Source organism: Hemibagrus wyckioides, linkage group LG19 (genome assembly GCF_019097595.1).
Source record: "Hemibagrus wyckioides isolate EC202008001 linkage group LG19, SWU_Hwy_1.0, whole genome shotgun sequence".
NCBI lineage: Eukaryota > Metazoa > Chordata > Actinopteri > Siluriformes > Bagridae > Hemibagrus > Hemibagrus wyckioides.
In genome coordinates this window covers 20,846,638-20,862,500 of record NC_080728.1, presented here as the reverse complement: position 1 = coordinate 20,862,500, position 15,863 = coordinate 20,846,638, and the positions used below count along the sequence as shown (strand labels likewise).

Genomic DNA, 15,863 nt, shown 5'->3' with positions numbered 1-15,863 from the left:
TGTGTGTGTGTGAGACAGAGTGTGTGTGTGTGTGTGAGACAGAGAGTGTGTGTGTGTGTGTGTGTAAGACAGAGTGTGTGTGTGTGTGTGTGAGACAGAGTGTGTGTGTGTCCGTGTGAGACAGAGTGTGTGTGTGTGAGACAGGGTGTGTGTGTGTGTGTGAGACAGGGTGTGTGTGTGTGTGTGTGTGAGACAGAGTGTGTGTGTGTGAGACAGAGAGTGTGTGTGTGTGTGTGTAAGACAGAGTGTGTGTGAGTGTGTGTGTGTGAGACAGACTGTGTATGTGTGAGTGTGTGTGTGAGTGTGTGTGTGTGTGTGTGTGAGACAGACTGTGTATGTGTGAATATGTATGTGTGTGTGCGAGACAGAGTGTGTGTGTGTGACAGAGTGTGTGTGTGTGTGACAGAGTGTGTGTGTGTGTGTGTGTGTGTGTGTGACAGAGTGTGTGTGTGTGAGAGTGTCTGTGTGTGTGTGTGACAGAGAGAGTGTGTGTGTGTGAGACAGATAGTGTGTGTGTGTGTGAGACAGAGTGTGTGTGTGTGTGTGTGTGTGTGTGTGTGTGTGAGACAGAGAGTGTGTGTTTGTGTGTGTGTGTGTGTGAGACAGAGTGTGTGTGTGACAGAGTGTGTGTGTGTTACAGAGTGTGTGTGTGTGTGTGAGACAGAGTGTGTGTGTGACAGAGTGTGTGTGTGTTACAGAGTGTGTGTGTGTGTGTGAGACAGAGTGTGTGTGTGTTACAGAGTGTGTGTGTGTGTGTGAGACAGAGTGTGTGTGTGTGTGTGAGACAGAGTGTGTGTGTTACAGAGTGTGTGTGTGTGTGTGAGACAGAGTGTGTGTGTGTGTGTGAGACAGAGTGTGTGTGTCATCATCATCATCATCACAACATCATCATTACTATACCTTCATCATCATCATCATCATCATCATCATCATCACAACATCATCATCATCATCACCTTCACAGGAGAGAAATATAACATAATAAAGATAAGTAAATGGACTGATTGATGAGAAAAGAAGATATATAACATGGTAGAAGAGTAATGAAGAGAAAATACCAGGAGAAAGAAATCTAAATCTGTTATATATATACTGTGTATAAAGAAAAAGGAAAGACGGTGTTTCTCTCCATCATTTCTGTTATTGTGTGAAAGGAAAGTTGCTCTGTTTTATCTCCATTTGTCAGGAGTTTCTCTCTCTCTCTCAGTCTATCTTACTCTCACTCTCTCTCTTTCAGTCTATCTCACTCTCACTCTCTCTCTTTCAGTCTATCTCACTCTCACTCTCTCTCTCTCAGTCTATCTCACTCTCACTCTCTCTCTTTCAGTCTATCTCACTCTCACTCTCTCAGTCTATCTCACTCTCACTCTCTCTCTTTCAGTCTATCTCACTCTCACTCTCTCTCTCTCAGTCTATCTCACTCTCACTCTCTCTCTCTCAGTCTATCTCACTCTCACTCTCTCTCTCTCAGTCTATCTCACTCTCACTCTCTCTCTTTCAGTCTATCTCACTCTCACTCTCTCTCTTTCAGTCTCTCTCTCTCTCTCTCCTTCACTTATATTCCGTATCCTTCTTAGGAGTCTAAATGTATGACATGCAGATTAATGTGACAAGGCCACACAGACAAAAGTGGAACACTGTGTGTGTGTGTGTGTTTATGTGTGTGTGTGTGTGTCTGTTTGTGTGTCTGACATGATTTAGCTTTTTGGTGACTAGCAACCGTCCTGTAATTTACATTACCACAGACCTGCACTGATGGATTGTGGGAGAGTAAATCACAGAAACCCCGCCTCCTCCTCCTCCTCCATCTGTTTAATGACCCATGAAGGAAAGGTTTCTTTCTACATGGTTCCTGAAAGTGAACAGCACTGAAACTTATTTTTACAACACACACTCATTTCTGGCATTTGGCACTCCACACACTCCACACTCTCCACACATCCCACACTCCACACACTCCACACACTCCGTGTCATGCTAACTTTGTTACAGGTGTGTTACAGGAATGTAATACGTACATTATAGCAATGTTACAGATGTGTGACAGGTGCATTATATAAATGTTACAGGTGTGTTACAGGTGCATTATAGGAATGTTTCAGGTACATTATTGAAATGTTACAAGTGTGTTATAGAAATGTTACAGTTACATTATAGAAATGTTACAGGCATAATACAGTAATTATAACAATGTTAAAATCTTACAGGTATGGTATAGAAATGTAACAGATTAGTGATAGGTATGTTACGGGTGTGTTTTAGGGATGTTACAGGTATGGTCTTGTGTGTTTCTGTAGGAGAAAGTGTTTCATGTCTCCTCAAAGTCAGAGTCAGGAAAAGGACGTTGCTCCTTCAACCCACAAGTCAACACTGTCTCCATCATGCTCAGTAAGTGCTGGAACACACACACACACACACTTATGTAAATATATACATATGCCAACTTTTGCTATACATTATATAAACACATGCATACACACATTGTGTCTGACCTCACACTGAGCCCTATCATATGGACACAGAAATAGATATGTCCATCACACACACACACACACATTTTCAACATATATTACATCATATAAACACATATAAACATACCCAAATAGCGAAGCCTGATCCTGACATGCATTCCATCAAGGACACACACACATGCACACACACACACGTCAGCTGTCATCACACAATCCATCATATGAAGACAGACTTACACGATTGCTTTCACCATATGTTTGATCACATAATTACACACACACACACACACACACTATTCTATTAATTATTACATTAATATATACAATTATTGAGACAGCATAATTTAGACAGATGGCAAAAGAAACAATGAGGGAGAAGAAATGAGTAATTTCCATAAACACATTTGGATTTTGATGTGCTAACTCTCTCTCTCGCTCTCTCTCTCTCTCTCTCTCTCTCTCTGCTGTAGATCAGGAGCTCTTCTCTGGTGTGTACATCGACTTCATGGGGACGGACGCGGCCATCTTTAGGAGTCTGACCAACAGGAACGCAGTCAGGACGGACCAGCACAACTCCAAATGGCTCAGCGGTACAAATCACCTCATGCAGCGCAGTTCAAAATCTAAAGAGCAAAAAACTTATAATACAAACCCAGTAACAGTGTGTTCTGATTGGCTGAGAGCAGTATATATGTATGATAATATAAAACACTGTGATAAATATGTGGGGGAAAAATGTTTGAAAGCATGAAAGAGGGCTAGTCAGTTGCAGCTGAGTGACTGTAAATGACAATGAAAATGAAAGCAAACAATAATTAACATTCACCTCAGATAACTTTTACCTCAGATGTGAGGTAAACGTTTGAGGACATTATATAGCTAAAATGAGTCATCTAGCTAGCATGATGCTGCTAAATCTTTACTAGACAATATGAAGACACAGAGACAGAAAAATTATTTACTAGACATTTATTTATTTATTTACTAAACAAATTTACCTCGGATTAGTTCTTAAATTACAAGCAAAACACGGCTCAGAACTACATTACCCATCAGCCCCGGCATGTCACATGACCCACTTTTCGCTGTCACCTCTGTATCATGTTAGCTTTTCAGTGTCTTATTGTGAAGTTTTGGTTGTAGTTTTTGTTTTAGTTGTTGTTTCTATTCTACATGTTTTATTTTCTCATGTTTTTATGGTTTCTTTTGTTTTGGTTGTTACTTTACACAAATGAGCTGCACTTATCTTTATTCTGTCACACTCAATGTAGCATCAACTGTTAACTGCACCACCTGCTGGGGTTTTACCTCCCAGAGCTAATAATGCTAATAATACTAATGATGCTAACACTGCAGGCGTATGTTGTTGTTCCAGAGCTGATAATACTAATGATGCTAACACTGCAGGCGTATGTTGTTGTTCCAGAGTTGATAATGCTAATAATGCTAATGATGCTAACACTGCAGGCGTATGTTGTTGTTCCAGAGCTGATAATACTAATGATGCTAACACTGCAGGCGTATGTTGTTGTTCCAGAGCTGATAATACTAATGATGCTAACACTGCAGGCGTATGTTGTTGTTCCAGAGCTGATAATACTAATGATGCTAACACTGCAGGCGTATGTTGTTGTTCCAGAGTTGATAATGCTAATAATGCTAATGATGCTAACACTGCAGACGTATGTTGTTGTTCCAGAGTTGATAATGCTAATAATGCTAATGATGCTAACACTGCAGGCATATGTTGTTGTTCCAGAGTTGATAATGCTAATAATGCTAATGATGCTAACACTGCAGGCGTATGTTGTTGTTCCAGAGCTGATAATACTAATGATGCTAACACTGCAGGCGTATGTTGTTGTTCCAGAGCTGATAATGCTAATAATGCTAATGATGCTAACACTGCAGGCGTATGTTGTTGTTCCAGAGTTGATAATGCTAATAATGCTAATGATGCTAACACTGCAGACGTATGTTGTTGTTCCAGAGCTGATAATACTAATGATGCTAACACTGCAGGCGTATGTTGTTGTTCCAGAGCTGATAATACTAATGATGCTAACACTGCAGGCGTATGTTGTTGTTCCAGAGCTGATAATACTAATGATGCTAATGATGCTAACACTGCAGGCGTATGTTGTTGTTCCAGAGTTGATAATGCTAATAATGCTAATGATGCTAACACTGCAGACGTATGTTGTTGTTCCAGAGCTGATAATACTAATGATGCTAACACTGCAGGCGTATGTTGTTGTTCCAGAGCTGATAATACTAATGATGCTAATGATGCTAACACTGCAGGCGTATGTTGTTGTTCCAGAGTTGATAATGCTAATAATGCTAATGATGCTAACACTGCAGACGTATGTTGTTGTTCCAGAGCTGATAATACTAATGATGCTAACACTGCAGGCGTATGTTGTTGTTCCAGAGCTGATAATACTAATGATGCTAACACTGCAGGCGTATGTTGTTGTTCCAGAGCTGATAATGCTAATAATGCTAATGATGCTAACACTGCAGGCGTATGTTGTTGTTCCAGAGCTGATAATACTAATGATGCTAACACTGCAGGCGTATGTTGTTGTTCCAGAGCTGATAATACTAATGATGCTAATGATGCTAACACTGCAGGCGTATGTTGTTGTTCCAGAGTTGATAATGCTAATAATGCTAATGATGCTAACACTGCAGACGTATGTTGTTGTTCCAGAGCTGATAATACTAATGATGCTAACACTGCAGGCGTATGTTGTTGTTCCAGAGCTGATAATGCTAATAATGCTAATGATGCTAACACTGCAGGCGTATGTTGTTGTTCCAGAGCTGATAATACTAATGATGCTAACACTGCAGGCGTATGTTGTTGTTCCAGAGCTGATAATACTAATGATGCTAACACTGCAGGCGTATGTTGTTGTTCCAGAGCTGATAATACTAATGATGCTAACACTGCAGGCGTATGTTGTTGTTCCAGAGCTGATAATACTAATGATGCTAACACTGCAGGCGTATGTTGTTGTTCCAGAGCTGATAATACTAATGATGCTAACACTGCAGGTGTATGTTGTTGTTCCAGAGCTGATAATGCTAATGATGCTAATGATGCTAACACTGCAGGTGTATGTTGTTGTTCCAGAGCCCGTGTTCATCGACGCTCACCTGATCCCAGACGGATCGGATTCAAACGACGCCAAACTTTATTTCTTCTTCCGTGAGAGACTAACGGACAACAGCGGCAACACCAGGAACATCCACACCATGGTGGCACGAGTCTGTCCAGTGAGTGTGTGTGTGAGCCTCATATACATGTGTGTATTTATTTATTTGTGTGTGTATGCATAATAAACATCTGTATGTGTGTGTGTGTGTAATAAACATCTGTGTGTATGTGTGTGTATAACAAACATCTGTGTGTGCGTGTGTAATAAACATTTGTGTGTGTTTGTGTGTGCCTAATATACATTGTGTGTGTGTATTTGTTTGTGTGTGTATGCATAATAAACATGTGTGTGTGTGTAATAACATCTGTGTATGTGTGTAATAAACATCTGTGTGTGTGTGTGTGTGTGTGTGTGTGTGTGTGTGTAGAATGATGTAGGTGGTCAGCGCAGTTTAGTGAACAAGTGGACGACATTTCTGAAGGCCCGCATGGTGTGTTCTGTTGTGGAGGAGGACGGAACTGAAACACACTTTGATGAGCTCGGTGAGGACATTCTGCTGAACTAACAGATCTAACAGGACTGTGTGTGTGTGTGTGTGTGTGTGTGTGTGTTTGTTTATAATTGTGTTTTGTGTTTTTCCGTACAGAGAGTGTGTTTCTGCTCGAGACTGAAAATCCCAAAGGCCTGCTTTTATACGGACTGTTCACTTCCACCAGGTACAGCCAGCATGTTTGTGTGTGTGTGTGTGTTACCAGAACAAATTCTACTTTTAGTGCATAAGATCCTATGTTTTGTAGTTTGAGCTTTTTCTAACTGCATTTCATCTTGTGTGTGTGTGTGTGCAGTTCAGTGTTTAAAGGCTCGGCGGTGTGTGTGTACAACATGGCCGATGTGCTGACAGTGTTTAACGGACCGTTCGCTCACAGAGATGGACCAAATTTTCAGTGGACGGCATTTCAAGGACGAATGCCGTATCCACGCCCTGGAACTGTGAATAATACACACACAAACACACACACACACACACCAATACAAACACACACACACACACACACCAATACAAACACACACACACACACACACCAATACAAACATACTGTATATTGACACACTCTCACATAAACTAATACACACACAGATACATCCACATATACAAACATACACACTGACATTCTCTTTACTAATGCGCAGACATACACACACACACACACACACACATTCATTCTCTCTCTCTCTCTCTCTCTCAGTGTCCTGGAGGTGCTTTCACTCCCCACATTCGGAGCACTAAAGAGTTTTCAGATGATGTGGTGACGTTCATGAGGAATCACCCTCTGATGTTTAACTCTGTGTATCCTCTGGCTCGGAGACCTCTGCTGCTGCGCACACACGCTGACTACAGATACACCGCCATCGCCGTTGACCAGGTGCACGCTGCTGACGGCCTCTACCACGTCCTGTTCCTCGGCACAGGTCTCACACACACACACACACACACACAATCATGAGGACACACCAGTGACAACAATAAAGATTGAAAGCAGTCTTTCCACCACACACACACACACACACACACACACTCTAACCCAATACTGTGCAGTATTGTTTATTTTATAGTTATGTGTGTGTGTGTGTGTGTGTGTGAGCTAAGCAGAGGTCAGATGTTCAGCAGTGGTTTTGGATAAAGGTTCCAAATCCCAGCTGTTTGTGTTTATAAGCCTCCATTTGTCCCAGAATTCCGAGCACAGTTCAGGTTGGGAATTCCTCATTCTTGGAATAGAGACAAGAAAAGAAAAACAGTTGATGAGGGATGAATGCATAGGATGGATAGATTAAAGGATAGATTTAAGGATAGATGGAGGGATTAATAGCAATGTATAGGTGTCTATATAGAATGGATGGATGGGTAAATGGATGGATGGATAGATAGGCAGTTTGACGGGCAGATGCTGGATTCATGAATGAATAGCAAGATAGAGAGATGAAGAAATGTTGGAAGAAATGGATAGACATGCTGGATGGATGGAAGGATGGACTGACAGATGGATGAATAAATAAATAGAAGGCTTGATGAACAGATGGCAGATGAGTGGATGGATGATGTGACAGATGCAGTTGGATGGATGGATAGATGGATGCTTGACAGACAGATGGATAGGTGGATGGATGGATGCCTGGCAGACAGATGAATAAATAGATGAACTGAAATGTGTGTCTGGCTGGATGGATGGATGGATGCTTGACAGACAGACAGATGGATGGATGGATGGATGGATGGATAGATGGATAAATGGACGAATGGATGGATGCTTCACAGACAGATGGATGGATAGATAGATGACTGCTCAATTAATTTGACAGACAGATAGAAGGATGTCTTGATGAACAGATGGAAGGATGACACTGAGTGGGAACTGTTTTGCTCCTTATTGTTGTCATCTAAAGAAGTCTCTCTCACTTTCTCTCTTCCTCTCTCTCCCTCCCTCCCTCCCTCCCTCAGACAGAGGCACAGTGCAGAAGGTGGTGGTCTTACCCACTAATCGCTCTCTGGATGAGGATCTGATACTGGAGGAGCTGGAAGTATTTAAGGTCTGAATTCCTGCCAAATACAACACCCTCTGGAACAAGGGATAGAGGAGAGGAGAGAAGAAGAGAAAGAAAAGGGATGGAGGGGAGAATATAAGAAAGATTTGAAAAAGCAAAGAGGATGTTAGAGAAGAACAGGAAAAATAAAGAAATGAAAATATGAGTAGGTTGTAGATTTAAAGCAGCAGAAAATACCACAGAAATGGAAGAAAGAAAAAAGGGAAATAAACGGATAGAGGGATTGATGAGGATGAAAGAATAAAGTGAAAAAAAGAACTCAGACGAGAGAAGAGAGGAAGTCTTTTACTTCGGAGAACCATCAAAGAGACCAATGTTCTAAGGAGGACAGAATGGAGAGAATAAGAGGAGAGAAAGAAAAGTATAAGGAGTGGAGGACAGAAAGATGAAGGGAGTAAACGTGTGAAAGTGGTGAATAAACGACTCAGTGCTCAGGATAAGCTCATCTTTTATTTATTTTCCTTTCATTTCACAGAAACCAGCAGCGATAACCAACCTGAGGATCTCCTCCAAAAAGGTACAGAGTCACAGATAGATAGATAGATAGATAGATAGATAGATAGATAGATAGATAGATAGATAGATAGATAGATAGATAGATGGGTGGATGGATAGATGGATGGATGAATAATGATGAGTGGATGAATTCATAGATAAGTGAATGGATAAGTTACAAAAATGGATGGTGTGGATGGATCAATAGGGGATGAATGAATGGAAGATACTCTGGATGCATGGATGGATGGATGGATGAATGGATGTATGGATGAATGATATTGGGAAGGAATGAATGAATGATATCGTAAATGTATGAATGAATGGGTAGATGGATGGATGTATGCATGAATGAATGATATTGTGAATGAGCGAATGGATGGATGGATGGATGAATGAATGATATTGTGAATGAATGAATTATATTATGAATGAGCAAATGGATAAATGAATAGATGGATGGATGGATGGATGGATGGATGAATGAATGATATTGTGAATGAATGAATTATATTATGAATGAGCAAATGGATAAATGAATAGATGGATGGATGGATGGATGAATGAATGATATTGTGAATGAATGAATTATATTGTGAATGAGTGAATGGATGAATGGCTGGATGAATGAATGATATTTTAAATGTATGAATGAATGGGTAGATGGATAGATGTATGCATGAATGAATGAATGATATTGTGAATGAGCGAATGGATGGATGGATGGATGGATGAATGGATGAATGAATTATATTGTGAATGAGTGAATGGATGGATGGATGAAAGAATGAATTAATTAATTGATGGATGGATGAATGAATGAATGATATTGCGAATGAGTGAATGAATATGGATGGTTGAAGTATGTGTGTGTGTTACAGCAACAGCTGTATGTGAGTTCAGAGTACGGCATATCCCAGGTGTCCCTGCACCGTTGCCATGCCTACGGCTCAGCGTGTGCAGACTGCTGTTTGGCCCGAGACCCGTACTGTGCCTGGGATGGGCGGAGCTGCTCTCCCTTCTACCCTACAGGAAAAAGGTGTGTACACACACACACACACACACACAGTATTTTAATCATTTTAAGTGTGTGATCTGGTCCTGATTTCAGGAGGAGCAGGAGGCAGGACATCATGCACGGAAATCCACTCACTCAATGTCGAGGCTTCAATTTGAAAGGTGCCATTACTTATACTTCACATCAACACACATTGGATTATTACATACCTGCTTCCTAAATGTGTGTGTTCAGCTTACAGGAACGCAGTGGAGATGTCTCAGTATGGAGTAAAGTATAACACCACGTTCCTCGAATGTTCTCCTAAATCACCACAAGCCTCCGTGCAGTGGCTCATCCAGAGAGAAAATGACCGCAGGAAAGAGGTCAGTACACACACACACACACACACTCATCACACACTCACTCACTCACTCCTCATTCATTCACTCACTCATTCATTCATTTATAAATGAGAGTTAACTTGAGGTCAGTGTAAAAGAGAGAAAGAAAGGAAGAAATTGTCAATGGTTTTAAATTCTCTACAACACATCAGCGTGAGAGGAAGAGAAGAAGAAGAAGAAGAAGGTCTCTTAGTCAAAACAACAAGCTAGCATCTTTCACAGTCAGCAGCAGGTGATCAGGAGCACATGTTGAACACACACACACACACACTCTGGCAGTGTGGAGCGTCGACGTTATACAGCGGGTCACCATAATTTCTTCCAGATGCTAATATTAGCATTTAGGCTAACAATCAGAAAGCGATGAGAAAATGACTGTTAGTTAGCGAACAGCTTTATAACAGCACAGTTAGCAGCTCATAAAAGTGTAGACACACACACACACAAAACCGCTTGTTTAGATGTCAGATGTGTAAGCTGGCTCCTGACTGGTTGTCATTGTGTGTCTGTGTGTGTGTGTGTTGCAGGTGAAGATGAGCGAGCGTGTCGTAGCGACGGAACACGGCCTCCTGATCCGCTCTGTGCAGACCTCAGATCAGGGTCTGTATCACTGCATAGCCACCGAGAACGGCTTCAAGCGGACCCTCGCCAAGATCAGGCTCCATGTGCTGAGCGAAGCGCTACTGAGCGCGCTCAGTGACAAGCGTTCGTCACCATGGAAACCCAAAGCGCTGGCGTCGGCTTTGGGCCCGTCCGAGACTCTGGCCATGCAGCAGTACTGCAAAGAACGACAGCAGCTGCAGAGTTTCCGGATAAATCCACGAGGAGACCTGGGGAAACTCAAACCGCTGCTGGAGAACCGCAAGAGCCGCAACCGACGGAACCACCGACACGCTGAGTAGAACACGAGCAGGAGGAGGTGCTGGAGCAACGAGGGCGGAGCTTAGGTCGAATTTAAACAGCCAATCACAATCTCACTCTTCTTAACTATTTCATATCTATAACAATTCAGAAACATTAGCTTAAGCACCATAAACACAACACTATGCTAATCGGTAGCCACCTGATGCTAATCCGCTAGCTAAATGTAGCAAAAACAATACTGGTTTTAATTGCAGCATATTATAGTTTAGCAATATTTGCTAAGCTAGCCAGCTACCTAAGAACCTAGAAGCTGGTTGGCTAATTTCTGATGAGGTAACACTGACACTCTTATTTGCATATTCCACCTGATTGGCTCTAGCTCTGGTACAATTATGTACTGTACTTTATGCTAGCTTAACGCTAAGTCAAATGTTTGATTCTGCAAATAAATTTGCAAATAAAGCGAATTATATCCAAGTTAGCTAGCATTAAACACAATTAGGGATGAATTGCTAGCTAGATAATGTTTTATTCTGCTATTTGAGACCAAGCTAGCATGCTAGTTAAAGCTAAGTCAATAATCACTAAACATTCATTGTGTCATTAATACGATTAGCCATTTTATTAGCAAGAGAGCTAACTATTATATTCTATAATTAAAACCTTTACAGTCATTTAGTAAGTTTTATGCTAGCTGTAATTATTATGATTATTCAGATGGATAGCTAGTTTTGCTAGCAATCTACTTCAACTATAGTGTTCGGTAGCTAGCTTGGGAAGCTAAGTTTGCTAGCCATGCTAGCTAGTGTGAGGTAACCATGGACTTAGCGACTGAGCTTAAGCTTCGTCCTCGTGGAGAGCTTCAGGAGGTCAAAGTGGAGGACTGACGGGAAACATGATTTCCAAATAAAGCAGAAAGGAGGAGAGATGGAGAGACGGGCAGAGGAGAGACGGGTGGAGGAGAGGAATGCAGAAGATGAGCAGAAACACTTCCAGGAGATTTTTATGGCTTGTGTGTTTTCCAAAAAAAAAAAAAAACACGGAGAACTAGAAACTTCTTCACTGAGACGGAACTGATGTGTCAGTGCTTCTGTACAGGACAGTTACACATACATGATGTTACACTGACCAGATGACTGTGACACACACACACACACACTTACTCTCTCTCACTCACACACACACACACACACACTCACATACTCACACACAGACACACACACACACTCACATACTCTCACACACACACACACACAGGGCACAGTAACACTCATTTGCATACTAGAATCTGATTGGTTCATTTATTTTGTAACATGGCAGCACTATCGTGCACTCTGGAACCTAATTTTGATGATGTAACAGGCTCATTTGCATACTACAGTATGATTGGCCTATTTGAATATTACAACCTGATTGGCTCATTTATCTGCATAGTAGCTCCCTGATTAGCTAATTTGCATACTAGTACCTGATTGGTTCTTATATTTTGGAACATTTTATCACTTGCATTTTGAAACCTAATTGTGGTGAAGTACCCTTCTCATTTGCATACTAGCTACCTGATTGGCCCTTATATCATGTATCACTGTAACTAGCTCATTTGCATACTAGAAGCTGATTGGCTCTTGGTTTGTGCACATTAGAAGCTGATGTACTAGGAATTTGAGTTAAATCACACAGAAGCTAAAGGCTAACAGAAGCTTCCTCTGATTTACTCTCGCAGCAGTGGATCTGAGCAACGGGGCTAATGTGTAGTGAATAAATAAACCCCCTAACACACACACACACACACTATCCCAGTCACACAGGAGCTAGCTGTTTAGCGGAGCGGAACGTACCACTCGCTGCTGATGGGAATTCCACGCAGATGATTTAAGAGTTTAAGGATCTGAGATGAAAACGTTCTGGAGACACCAACGTACATCCAGCTGTGGAACAGATGTTAGGGGGAAAAAACAGAGAGACTGACGATGAAAATATTATTTTACTCGAGTTCTGTTTTATCAGGAGGAGGGGGAGGGGCTGAGGGGTTTCAGCTAAGCGCACACGCTTACCTGTTTTAGCAAAAAAATTCTAATGTATTAAAATGAAAAATACTAAAATAATTAAAATGCACTAAAACAAATAATCCACTTCTCTGACTTCACATTGTTCAGAAATGCTCAGTACGTAGGCAGCGTGCTCCCCCGTGTCACTTATTTGGAATTGCCCATGCTAACATTACACCGGGTGCTACAGACACCATATGAAAAGCACGGAGATTACGCTAACTTCAACCAGCCAACCATGAGGCACATCACCAGCACGGAAATAGCTTGCTAGCAAACTACAGCTAGAGCCATGACACTAATGTTAGCTAGTCTAAACAGCTGGCTAACATAGCTAAGGTTAGCTAGCCTTCATTTATGTCGCTAAGTAATATTGTTGTTGATTGAGTGTGTGATTGGTAGATTCAATGATTTAAGCTCCGCCCCTGGGGCACACATGCTGTTATTCCAAAGTGTGTGTGTGTGTGTGTGGTTCAGTCCACTGATCTTCTTTATAATGGACAGTGTAAGTGAGGTGTACAGATTTATTTAAAGTGCTCTTGTTGTTGTTGTTGTTGTTGTTGTTGTAAACATGTGCATGATGTTAAACACTTTGGTTTTGTTTGAACTCAGACGCACTCAGGAGACGGGTTTAATACGACGGCCAGGCATTGGAAAAAATCAATCATTTCCATTTTAAATTGGATTTATGAATTTCGATTAGCATTTTATCTTATTTTATTTTATTTTATGAAAAATTCCATTCACATTCTAAATAATCTGTTCAACATCAACCTCTACTGCTGTGGCATTCTGTCTCTCTTCATTATTATTATTATATTTAGTATGTTGTATTTGTTTATGATCTGGCAACCAGACAGTATTATGTGCAAGGGGTCAAAGGTCAGATAGATAGATAGATAGATAGATAGATAGATAGATAGATAGATAGATAGATAGATAGATAGATAGATAGATAGTAGGACACAGGCAGATTGTCAGACAGACAGAAAGTTTTAAAATCGATGGATAGATAGATAAACAGAGAGAGAGGTGAGACAGAGGAACAGAAAAGAGATGGAGATTCAGACAGACAGGTAGGTAGACATACAGAAATTTTTTTGGATAAAGACAGACAGATTCAGATAGACAGAAATAAACTGACAGAAAGAGAAATGGATGTACAGACAGATTACAAGATAGACAGACAGATAGAGAGATGGACAAAGACAGATTCGCAGACAGACAGACAGATTCACAGACAGACAGACTCACAGAGAGACAGATTCACAGACAGACAGACTCACAGACAGACAGACTCACAGAGAGACAGATTCACAGACAGACAGATTCACAGACAGACAGACTCACAGAGAGACAGATTCACAGACAGACAGATTCACAGACAGACAGACTCACAGAGAGACAGATTCACAGAAAGACAGACAGACTCACAGACTCAGACAAACAAGCAGACCTGCAGGCAGACTTAGAGACAGACAGACAGTTCCACAGACAGACAGACATGCAGACAGACTCAAAGGCAGACAGACAGATTCACAGACAGACAGATTTACAGATAGACAGACATGCAATCAGACTCAAAGACAGGCAGACAGACAGATTCCCAGACAGACAGCTAGACTGTAATACTGTAGTATATAGATTAGTGTACAGATGAAGATGTTGGTCACATGACCAGTAGTGTTTAGGTTTTTAGATGAAATCAGCAGGTCATGTGACTCACAGTGGAGTGTGTGTGTAGAGTGTGTAGTATGTAGTGTGTGTGTGTGGTGTGTGTGTGTATAGTGTGTGTAGTATGTGTGTGTGTGTGTGTGTGTAGTGTGTGTAGTATGTGTGTGTGTGTGTGTAGAGTGTGTAATATGTAGTGTGTGTGTGTGGTGTGTGTGTGTATAGTGTGTGTAGTATGTGTGTGTGTGTGTGTGTGTAGTGTGTGTAGTATGTGTGTGTGTGTGTGTGTAGTGTGTGTAGTATGTGTGTGTGTGTGGTGTGTGTAGTATGTGTGTGGTGTGTGTGTAGTATGTGTGTGTGTGTAGTGTGTGCGTAGTGTGTGTGGTGTGTGTGTGTATAGTGTGTGTAGTATGTGTGTGTGTGGTGTGTGTGTAGTATGTGTGTTGTGTGTGTAGTACAGTGTTTACTCTGTAATTAAAACCTCATATGAGTAAAGTGAACTGAACGAGTTCAGCTGTCTCCTGAGCGGCTCACAGGTCTGAGTCATTCACAGCCTTCTCTCTCTCTCTCCCTCTCCCTCTCTCTTTCTCTCCCTCTCTCTCTCTCTCTCCCCCTCTCCCTCTCTCTCTGACACAATCTGCGATTTAGCGGAGGATTCACTCTTTCCCCTGAATAAACTCGTCATCCTCCTCGTGCTCCTTTAATATTTCTGTAGATGGAAAGTGCTTCATCTTTTCTTTTTCTCCCTCCATGTTGTGAATGTTGTGTATTTGTATTTATTGATGTTATCAGCTCGAGTATTTGCATTAAACAGTCAGTAAAAGGAGAGCGGTGTGTTTTTCTCTTCATTCTGTTCCACACAAAACCTAATAAACTGCTAGATAATAGAAATCTGAGGAGGAGTCTTCCTGAGACGAGGTTCTTCACCCCGAAGCTGTTAAGTCTACGTGAGAGAACACCACGGTGTCTGACGGACTGCTTAATAACCACTCACACCACCATCTGCTGGAGCTCCCTGATGAGTGTGTGGTGGTGGAGTGTGTTGGAGATGAGCAGGAGTCACAGCACTGAGAGCTGGTGGACACGTCTGAGGAGCAGTGGAGCAGGAATCATCTGCTCTTTATTATAAGCAAGAGCGAGGAGAC

The 15,863-nt window shown here is 41.5% G+C and overlaps 1 protein-coding gene across 1 annotated transcript in view; it reads left to right on the top strand.

Moving 5' to 3' along the window:
* The window catches only part of sema3c (sema domain, immunoglobulin domain (Ig), short basic domain, secreted, (semaphorin) 3C), a 68,531-nt gene extending 52,987 nt beyond the window's left edge, over positions 1-15,544 (top strand). Inside the window, exons 6-18 of the mRNA XM_058416820.1 lie at positions 2,298-2,388; positions 2,942-3,061; positions 5,614-5,756; positions 6,066-6,180; positions 6,285-6,354; positions 6,484-6,628; positions 6,886-7,108; positions 8,136-8,224; positions 8,715-8,756; positions 9,616-9,773; positions 9,846-9,913; positions 9,987-10,117; positions 10,663-15,544. Coding sequence (XP_058272803.1) covers positions 2,298-2,388; positions 2,942-3,061; positions 5,614-5,756; positions 6,066-6,180; positions 6,285-6,354; positions 6,484-6,628; positions 6,886-7,108; positions 8,136-8,224; positions 8,715-8,756; positions 9,616-9,773; positions 9,846-9,913; positions 9,987-10,117; positions 10,663-11,037 — 1,770 coding nt within the window. The 3' untranslated portion in view covers positions 11,038-15,544. The remainder of the gene's footprint in view (positions 1-2,297; positions 2,389-2,941; positions 3,062-5,613; positions 5,757-6,065; positions 6,181-6,284; positions 6,355-6,483; positions 6,629-6,885; positions 7,109-8,135; positions 8,225-8,714; positions 8,757-9,615; positions 9,774-9,845; positions 9,914-9,986; positions 10,118-10,662) is intronic.
* Positions 15,545-15,863: the final 319 nt, after the last annotated feature.